The sequence below is a fragment of the Propithecus coquereli genome, unplaced genomic scaffold (genome assembly GCF_000956105.1).
Source record: "Propithecus coquereli isolate 6110/MARCELLA unplaced genomic scaffold, Pcoq_1.0 Scaffold155, whole genome shotgun sequence".
NCBI lineage: Eukaryota > Metazoa > Chordata > Mammalia > Primates > Indriidae > Propithecus > Propithecus coquereli.
Window position 1 is genome coordinate 2,836,280 of NW_012139969.1, and position 10,705 is coordinate 2,846,984.

The 10,705-nt window shown below is 46.8% G+C and overlaps 1 protein-coding gene across 2 annotated transcripts in view; it reads left to right on the plus strand.

Annotated features, from left to right (window-relative positions):
- Positions 1 to 4,012: 4,012 nt before the first annotated feature.
- ADPGK (ADP-dependent glucokinase) overlaps positions 4,013 to 10,705 on the plus strand; it is a 29,573-nt gene continuing 22,880 nt past the window's right edge. For both annotated transcript variants that reach the window (XM_012640656.1, XM_012640657.1), the window contains exon 1: positions 4,013 to 4,327. In XM_012640656.1, the coding sequence (XP_012496110.1) occupies positions 4,101 to 4,327 (227 nt within the window). In that variant the 5' untranslated portion in view covers positions 4,013 to 4,100. The remainder of the gene's footprint in view (positions 4,328 to 10,705) is intronic.

The following is a 10,705-nucleotide window of genomic DNA, read 5'->3' on the forward strand; positions in this document are numbered from 1 at the left end:
CAAATTAAATATAGCTCCCAGACACCAAGCATAGCAACGGCAGGGAGTGTTTTGAGTTCCAACATGTAGCAGACTCTAGGCTCTCTTAACATACCTCTGCCTCCCACAATCATTCTGTAAAGTAGAAGTTATTTTGCAGATAAGGAAACTGAAGGACAGAAAGGTTAAATAAATGATTTACCTGAGACCACACAGACAGTGGGTGGCAGAAAAGGAGATTGGAAACCAGGCAGCAAATCCCACCTTCTTTCCACCGAAGTAACCAACAAACTGTTGATTGCTTACAACAACCGTTCACCTCCTCTCCTTTCTCCCAGAACCCTGGTTTTGTTAGGATGTACCCCCTCCTCTGTGCCATCACCCTAGGGATGGCAGAACAAAAGACAGAACAAGCCTGGGCCCCTGAGGACTCTCTGTGGCAGTGCTGCCATGCCACACCAATTGGATGTTTTTCCTTCCTTTTATTTCCTTTTTTCCTTTATTTTAATTTTAGGCTAGGTGGTTGTAGAACTGTTAGGGTTCTTGAATCAAAAAGAAAATGTCGTTAGAAAACAAATTTTCCATTTCCTTCTAAACCATCGCAAGTATTACAGAAACCCAAACCAGATCACTACAACAGATGCGACATGGTCTATAACAGGCGCTGGTCTGTGCAGCCTGCAGAGGAGAGCCCGAGCAGGAGGGCCTGTGAGTGTGAAGGGCTCCGGCAGGCAGTCTGGTAGCAGTGTTGTGGGAAGCCTGAGACGTCCAAGAGAGCGCTGCAGGGCTGGAGGCCCACGCTGCATCCTGCCCCTGATTCATGTGCCCTATAAAGCTCGTAGACCCTGCCAGACAGAAGCCCAGACAGATCTGTGCCTCCTGCTTTCCCAGGCTCAGCACGTCCTCCTAGTCCAGAGCAGTTAATCCCAAAGTGGAAATCCAGAACCATCACACTATCGTCCCCACCAGCTAAGAAGACCCCTGCTCCCCACTGCCAGTCTGTGTAGGAAGTCCTAGTACTATCAAGGAGCTCTCATGCTTGCCCCATGGCTGCCATTCTTGTCACCTGGCTCCTGTGCTTCTAACACCCCTACCCTTCCCCTGCCATGTCCAGAGGCAGTCCATCGTCTGGGCTCTTCTAGTGCACTCCTGACGGCAGGTTAGAGAGGAGGATGTCTGATTGCCCAGCGCTGTGGCTACAGACACAAAGCTGTCTCATTTCGGGTCCTGGGATCCTTTATTCCATCTCTTTTTATCTCCTTGGAGTTTTCTATAACCCTCAAAGCTGGGTTCTGACTCTGGTCTTTGGGTATAGCCTGTGGTGGACCATGTCCCTGGCATCAGCTTTGACACAGGGTGTGGCCTTCAGAGAAAAGCTTGGATGAAACCCCAGAGGCCTGGAGCTACAGGGAAAGTGGGTTAGCCCAGCTTTCACAAGGACTGTTTGGTCCCACTTTAGTGTCTGCTCCAACGTGGGAACAAACCCGTTAAAACCTTTCAGATGGGGGGAGGGGAGCGCTGATTGGTATTTATGTTAAAGCCAAAGCTTTAGGCTAGTTTGGGAACTGACAAGACTCTGCTAATTCCTTGTATAAATATAGGAACTGCTCTCTGGCCATCCAGGTCAGAGTCTTGGGTGGGACACCTGGAGCCTTCATTTGCCTCTGAATTTTCTAGAACTGAATTGCTCTTTTCTCTCATTTTAAGGTCCTCGAAGAGAGAACCAAAAACAAAGGCCATGTCTGGAAGCAATTTGGGTGGGGGAGGGGGGGTCTTGAGGCCTGCCCAGCGCTATTCTCTTTGTTCAGCCTAGGCAATGGAGCCACAGCTGCTCATTTAGACACTTCATATAATTGTCCCCAGAAATCTAAGTTCTGGAAAAACAATTGGCTTGTAAAGCATTCCAGACTCTCTGAACAGATAGATGATCAGAATCTGAAATGTCTGTTTTTCATTAAGGAAATATTTCAAGAGGGACTATGGTACCAAGAGACCTGAATGCCTGCTCCTGACCCCCTGAAGAGGAGTGAGAAGGAATTAATGTCCTTGTGATTGTGTATGTGACTAGAAGCCACACCAGACTCCATCATGACTGGCAACTGTCCCTGGTGTTCTGTTCTTCACTTCCTGTAGCTCCTGACTCCTGAGACTCCAGTTCTCAGTTGGAATTGAGGTTGGCTCTCAGCTCCTGTCTGGCCCCTCCGCTGCCCACAATGCAAACCCACACCGAGTGACCAACGATAATAGCAGAAGGCCCAGAGCAGCTGCCATAACGAGCAGATGGGGCCAAGCTTGCTGCTGCAGCCCACGAAGTGCCAGCACCCCATTTGGTCTTTTACATGAGAAATTTCCATTTTGTTCAAGCTGCTATTGTTTTGTCTCTGTGATAAAATCAAAAGTTCTGGCAAGCCTAGAAAGAAGCAGAAGAATTAGGTGCAAAGTGCTGGCAGTTCAGCAGCAATCTCACGGAAGTGGGAAGGACCTAGGTGGCTTTCTCGCCACATTGCTTTGGTGTGGATTACTCTCCTAGTCCTGTAGGCTTAGTCTGCTCTGTGGCCTTCCTGCAGTTCAGCTTTCTCTGTTTCCCCAAAACATCACCTTGGAAATATAAGTGGCCCTATCTGACTTTTGACCCTGTGTAACCCCATGGGTCCACAACCAAAACCAACTAACTACAGACACAATAGAGAGAAATGGTCTCTAGCCAGTCAGTGGACTCACTGCTTTGGAGTTAGGTGCTGGTTCAGTCACCTCTGGGTGGCAGGAAAACCTGACAACTGAGGGCCATGAGAGGGAACAGTTTCTCTGGAAACTGACTGATGTGATTCTGAGGAGAGAGAACAGACAGGCAACTCTAGGGAAGACAGCTTTCATGGCTTCGCACAGATCTCACTGGCTCCTTGGCTTCTTTCTTTTCCAAGGTAGCCCAGATCTCTTCCTGTGTGAACATCCCCTCTGAAAGGGACTGTAAGGTCAGGTGGGCTGGGTGGGATGGACTAGGGGAGGGTAGATGACCAGGATGGGGAAGTGCTGGTGAGGTGGGACTAGGGAGAATGAAGACTAATGCCCAAGATCAAAACTAGGGAAATAATTTCACTTCCAAATGAAAAGGTCAGGGGCAGAGTGGAAAATTGGACACCGTGCCCAGGTCAGGAGCCAACAGAACTGGAAAAAGGGAAACAGGCCAGGGAACCAGACCAGGCCGGGCATGGCGGCTGCTGAGAATGAGCTGGCACAAAGCCTAGCTTCAACTGTCTCTCAAACCTAGACTCGTGCGCAGAAGGGTCACACCAAAGAAGACAGGGCTGTGTTTAAGTGATATCACCAAGGGGAAACAAGAGAAATCAGGGTTTCTTAACCCACGTCCATAACCCCCTGTGTTGTAACACAAGATTGTGTATATTTTTCTGAGATTCTTAAAGGGAACAGCGCCCCCAAAAGGGTTATTTTAAGGTTTGAGTATTGAATCTGGTCATCTAGGCAAAGATGATCACTGCCAGTCTCAGCGGGCTCTGCTCAGTCTCAGCGAAGGCCCTGAATGGCTGAGGGTCTCAGCCCCACTCCAAAGGGACAGAACCCCCTGCCTCGCAGGCCCAGGGGGCGCTGCTGCCATCAGAGGTGATTCCTCCCATAAGTGCGAGCGCCGGGCCTGGAAAAGGATGAGTAAACGATGGAGGATGGACACAGCGGCGAAGGGACGGATTAAAAGAGAGGGTTGTGATTCGTGCCAATGGGGACACAGACTGGCTCAAATATTAACGCGAGGTTTGCCCGCTTCTTCATAATCCTTCTGTTTCGTTTTACTGGGAAAGCAAACGTGTTCCCATCCCTCTATTTTGGTTACGGCTGGAGTTCCGAGAACGAGTAGAGCGCCAGACGGGCACGAAAGCCTTTGTCCCAACTCCTTCGGGGCCTCGGGGCCACGCCCCCCAGCGCCGGGACGCGAACTGACGCCTAGGGCTCCCCGCGCCCTGCGTCGGCGCCCGGGCCGTCGCCCCGCCCCTCGGGCCCGTGGCGCGCCGGAGTGACGTTACGCTGGTGCCGGCGACGCCGCGCTGAGCCCGGAAGAGGCGCGGGCCGGGCGAGGAGTCTGACGGCGCCGCTGCCGCGTCTCGGTCCCCATGGCGCTTTGGCGCGGCTCTGCGTACGCGGGCTTCCTGGCGCTGGCCGTGGGCTGCCTCTTCCTGCTGGAGCCGGAGCTGCCGGGCTCGACGCTACGCTCACTCTGGAGCTCGCTGAAGCTGGGGCCCGCGCCCCAGGGACCCGTCTCCCCCGAGGGCCGCTTGGCGGCTGCCTGGGACGCGCTTATCGTGCAGCCGGTCCAGCGCTGGCGCCGCGTGGCAGTGGGGTAAGTGCCTGCGGGGCCTGGGTCTCTGGGCCTCCCCAGGAGGTGCGGGCGCTGCGGGCCTCCGAGGTCCGCCTTGTAGTTCGGGCGGCTTGGGATCTGGGAGATAGAGCCCGCGTGGAAACGGGTTCCCAGAGGTCCCCGGGAGGCGCTGGTTACCGCGCTGCCCCTTTGGCGAGAGGCGTCGGTCGTCCGGGTGGAACGCGTTTGGTCACCGCTGCAGGCACTCATCAGACTGCTTTTTCCGCTCACCGTCCCCCGCGCCCTTCTCGCATCCCGGTAGGACCGGCCCTAGTAGCTTCTTGCAAATCCCTCTCAGCCTGACACCTTCATGTTCTGAGCCTCTTTCATAGTTCAAACTTTCAGCCCCGCCTGCTCCTCTGGAGACTGTTCTTTTGCAGTCAGAGATGCTTGATCTTACCCACTTTGACGGCACTCTTCCTCTTGCTTCTGAGCTTCTTGAAGATGGGGGGATCTCTGCCTTTAGCAACCCACTGCATTTCTCTACGCCTTGTTTTCCCTCAACGCTGCACAGTCTGGAGACCACCACTCTGCTGCACCTCTCCTCAGATTTTCAGATTCAGCTGCCTTTTTGTAGTCTTCATTATCAACTGTGCAGCCTTCCATGCGATGAACATGCCCTTCTCCTTGAAACTTTTCTTCCCCTGACTTCAGTGACACTGCATATTTAAGGTTCTCCCAAATCACAGTGCCTTCTTTCTTTGTATTCTTTCCCGGCAATGTAATTATTCTCATTAAGCTAACTTTAGTCCCTGTCTCAGTTAGACTTAGCTTTCTTTTTTCTTCCTTTCTTTTTTATTTTAGAAACTAATATCTCAGAATTTTTTGGTGGTGGTTGTTGTTGAGACAGGGTCTCTCACTCTGTCGCCTGGCTAGAGTGCAGTGGCGTTATCGTAGCTCACTGCAGCCTCAAATTCCTGGGCTGGAGTGATCCTTCTGCCTCATCTACTTTCTCTGAGTGTTGGGGCTGGGAGGGGTAAGGTAGAAATTGTCCTGAAGATTAAATGAAATAATCCATGTAATCTATCTAGCATGGTGTCTGCTTTAAAAAGCATTTAAATGTTAGCTAGTATTTTTTATATCAGTACATTTATTGGTTCTTCAGATGGGTCTTCTTTTACTTGTTATTTCAAGTTTTGGCCCTTTTCTCCTACCTTCTCTTTAAATTGTTCTACCTGGCTTTATGCACATTCATTCAACAAATATCCATCAACTACATGGGTAGTGTCAGATCTGTGCTAGGTTCTTAGGATACAGAGATGGGTGATACGGGTTCCTGCCTTGTCGAAAACATATACTGTGTTAGTCTGCTCAGACTGCTAGAATAGAATGCCACAGCCTGCGTGGTTTAAACTACAGAATTCTGTTTTCTCATAGTTCTGGAAGCTGATAGTAGTGCAAGATCGAAGTGCCAGCAGGGCTGGTTTCTGGTGAGGCCTCTCTTCCTAGTTTTCAGGGCACTCCTGTTCTTATGTGGACACTAGTCCTATTGGATTGGGGCTCACCCATATGACCTCATTTAACTTTAATTACTTCTTTAAAGACCCTGTTTCCAAATACAGTCACATTAGGGGTTAGGGTTTCAACATGTGAATTTGGGGTGACGGGGACACAATTCAATCCATAACAATTATGATTAGGAGAGGAACAGCCCAAGAGAAACAGGCAGAAACCTTAAGTCCTCGTATGACCTAACTTTAGAAGCACAGAGGGATGCTTCTACCAGAATCACAGGTCTGCCTGGTTTTAAGGGGGTGGGGGTTTGGGGGGAATAGAACATACTTGATGAAAGGAGCATCAGTGTCACATTGTAAAAAGAACATGAGGGATACGGCATCTTATTGTGACCATCTTGAAAAATGTATTCTGTTACGGTGACTTTCATGGAGCAGGCCCTAGAAAAGAAATAAGATTTCTCCAAAGATGGGAACAGCCACCTAGGCAAGAGAACCAAATGTGGAAAAGGATGTGGTTTGTTTGGGAACAGCAAGTTGGCCCTGTGTTGGGGTAAGAATCTTATGGTAGAGAGATGTAAAGAGATGATGCTGAGAAGAGAGAGGCCGGATTGTGAAGGGCCTTTCATGTCAGGGTAAGTGATGGGGAAGCCATAAAGCTTTATAAGCAGGTGAGTGATGCTAAGTTCTTCGCTGAGAGTAGCTGGTGGCCATGTGAAGAGTGGATTTTGAGCAGTAGTTCTAACCTGTCTTACTGCTTCACATCATTTTTGTTGGTAACACAGATCCATTGGTAATATTTGCATTACCCAAAGAGATTTTTAGCCCAAAGATGGGGATATAGGAGGAGTGGGTGGGAGCAGGTGTAGTACTTGTACCAGAAACTCATTTTGGGGGTGTGTGTATGTTGTAGTTGGACTTCTCAGAAGAACACACATACATACACTGTCTCTCATATACACACTTACACACAGACACACTCACACTCACTCACTCAAAACATAATATATGCATAAGGAGGAATGTCTTGAGACCCTGACACAGGTTAAGAAGCCACTGTAGGGTGTTCGTGAAGGGAGAAAAGAGCCTGAACCAAGCTTGACAATGGTGATGAAGAAGTGAGATTTGAGAGATATTTGGATAACAGATGGGATGTGGGGGAGTAAGGAAAGGCAGTCAAAAGTGACAAGTTTTTAGTATTGGGTGTGTTATAACAACCTTATGAGGGAGGCAGATACAGGTCTGTCATCCAGTCTTCACAGATGAGTAAACAGGCTTAGAAGCATTGATTTGCCCAAGATCAAATGGCTGTCAAGTGCTAGAGGTGCAACTTAAGCCTGGTCTTTCCCACTTCTGGTTCCATGTTCATGCCACATTGTTGCCATTAAGAAAGATTGAAGATAAAGGAACAAGTTTGTGGAAGAATGTGAGTCTGATTTTGGAGGAGGGGAAATGTACATTATTGCGGGATTTCAGATGAAGCTTCTCTGTCAGCTGCTGAAAATGAGAGGCTGTAGTTAAGGAGTATATTGAGGAACAGGGTTCCAGATTTTGGAGACACCAGCACTTACGTTGAAGCCAGAGACTGGATAGGATCACCCAGAAAAAGAACATGAAGAGAAGGTAAAAAAATGGCAAGGGTAGAATTCTGGGAGGCACCAGCATTTAAGGAGATGGTAGAAAGGGATCAGAGAAGCAAAGGACAGGAAGAGTTTTAAGACCATGTAGTGGTGAGCCCACTACCACGTCTTTCTAGGGAATGGGGCTCCTCCCTTATTGTTCATTGGGTAAAAGGTGGTGAAGCTTCATCCTAATACTCATTTGCCATGTAACTGGCTTCACCCTGCCTGCCCTTTGAAACCTGTCTTTGTCTTCTCCCCCATACGAATTCTGCATTCTAGCTAGATCAGCATTCTTACTCTGTCCAAGGTTAATCCGTTCATCCACGACTTTGCTTGTGCAGGCTCCCTGCATGGGCTTCAGTATCAGATAAATCTGGATTTGGATCTAGGCTCCTCCGGTCTGTGGCCTTTGGGGTGTTGGTTAACCCTCAGCCTCACTTTTCTCAGCTGAGAGCGGTGATGGCTAATTACCTCTCTCACAGTGTTATGCAGATTGGTGTGATCTATCTAAAGATACTTGCCTAGCATGCACTACTTCATAAAGTTGGCCTCTTTCTCTGACAGATGCACCACAGATATACCATCTAGGGTTCAACCCAGGGACCACTGCCCCAGCCCTTTTTGATTTCTTTACAATTCTGTATCTTAGTGTGATTAGCTGTAATCATGATTAGCTCTTACAATATCTGAGGCACATAATGTTAAAGCTAGAAAGAACCTTAGAAAACATGTTACAGAACATTAAACAAGGGAAGTGATAAGAAACATCATGTTTGCCTTTGAGGAGCTTGCGGTCTAGAAGGGAGAACTGTGCCCGCTCTGCCAGCCCCCACAGCCTTGTCTTGGCATCCAGCATCTATTGCCTTGCCTCATTTTCCAGTTGTTTGATCTGTTTTCTCCAAAATCACACTGTAATCTTTTATACATTTCTTACTGAGGTGTGAAATTCCGTCTACGTGTTAAGTGAGCAGAGTTTTGTCTTCTGGTTCTTTTTTTTTTTTTTTTTTTTGAGACTGAGTCCCACTGTGTTGCCCGGGCTAGAGTGTCGTGGTGTCATCCTAGCTCACAGCAACCTCAAACTCCTGGGCTCAAGCGATCCTCCTGCCTCAGCCTCCTGAGTAGCTGGGACTACAGGCATGCGCCACCATGCCCGGCTAATTTTTTCTATATATTTTTAGTTGTCTGATTAATTTCTTTCTAATTTTAGTAGAGACGGGGTCTCGCTCTTGCTCAGGCTGGTTTCGAACTCCTGAGCTGAAACAATCCACCCGCCTCGGCCTCCCAGAGAACTAGGATTACAGGCGTGAGCCACCGCACCTGGCCTGTCTTCTGGTTCTTTAACTCCCTATCTACCTTTATTTCCCCTTGATAATAAAGCACCTTATGTAATGTGCTTGTTTGCATTTTGGGATGCTATTGAGTTAAGTGCAGAGAAAGATTCTTGCTCTGGTTAAAGGATTATAAAATATAACAAGAAAGCAGATGTAAAAGTACTTGTTTGGCATCTGGCACATAGTAGTTTAATTTTTTTATTATAAAAAGTTATCAAGTAAAAATTTTTCTTCTATAAGACTGTTCCTCTCCCCCACACCCCCCACCCCCCAGTATTCCTGACATAATTAAGTGGGGAATGGAAAATGTTCCTATGGTGGTTACATCTTTAATTCAAAATTAGTTCTCTTGGGTTTCATCTTGTGTTGCAAAATATGCTGAACTTGGTTCCTTTTGCTTTTTTTTTTGTTGTTTTATTGCAAACTCAGCTTGTCCCATCTCATCTTTAAGGTGTCAAACTGTGTTTGAGGTCAGCATTACTGGATATGAAAGCCATGTGTTTATAGTTTTTGAAGTAGTTATTTTCAAATATAGGTTTCGCTCAGTTTCAACTTTTGCTCTCTAGACCCAAATCCATTTGGATGCACTTTTAGATATGGCTGTCTGGAGGAAATATTATAGTATCCCTCGTTATCCAAACTCTTACTCTAAGAAAATCAGGAACCTAGTGGAGTCCAAGAGCCAGAGCTACCTGTATTACTATTGAGATTCTACCTTTCAGGTATCTAATTTGCATTCAGTAGAAATAAAGGGCACCCTGTCTGAGGTGGAACTGAGCCCAGTTTACAAGGTGTGTTTGGTTTACTATTGTGTAAGGCTGTGAAAGGAACGTGTCTTAAACATATCTTCAGGCACTCGCCACATGCGTGTCTATGTATTTTATGAACTGAAAGGCATTGTAATTCTTAGATTATGCTTTTCCAGTTGACCAGAGTCATTATACGTCTTTGATGTTAAAAGAGTGAGAAAATTTGAGTATTTAAATGCTGTTTGGTAGGCAAAAATCTTTTCAAAACAAATCCATAGGGGAAGAATGTATAACGGGATCCTTAGTATGAGGATGCAGTCTGTTTGTGTTATGAGGGAGGATGTGTCTCTTCTTTGTTCTTGTAAATCTTCCTTAAGTGATGCAAATAATATCTAGCCTGCATAGAAGCCTTTGTAAAGTTATGTTGTTTTAAAAATTACAAAAGTAATACATGCTTGTAAAAACTAGAAATATATCTGATCAAAAGTAAAGTTCTTCTCCTTTATCCCAATCTCCTTCCTCTTCTCAGAGTTTGCCACCATTAATGATTTGGTGTGTTAATTTTCAACTCAAGAGATGTTTGAAGGAGACTGTAACAGAAACATCATAGCTATGTATTTTATGCTAAAATCCAATCCATTGGCCCTTCCTTATTAATGAGTTTACCTTCTGGTTCCATAGCTGCTCAGAATTAACTCCGAAGCCCAGTCACCCTCATCACTAGGAGCTGACTCAGTTGGCCTGCTGTGAGCTTTGTTCCTCTCAGAGGCTGGGAGCTACCTCTATGGTCATCCAACCCCACTAGCCAAAATGACATCCCCAATAGGCAGAGGCAAGAAATAAAGGTGACCATGACAGGGGGAGGGGCACAAAGACCTTACCTAGCTACCCTGATTATCTGGCTCTTCTCTTTAAAAAAGAAATGATGTTTAGTGAGAAACACTGAAAATATAAGCCAGAACTTCTCCGTACACACATAGGAGAGGACATGTGGGTTAGGCCATGCCAGAGAGCCTTAGTACAGAGTGAGCATCTCTAATCTGAAATCCAGAACGCTTTGAAATCCAAACCTTTGAGCACTGACATGATGCTGCAAGTGGAACATTCCATAAGTAGTTAACATAAACTTTGTTTCATTCACAAAATTACTTAAAATATTGTATTAATATAAAATTACTTTCAGGCCATGTGTATAAGGTATATA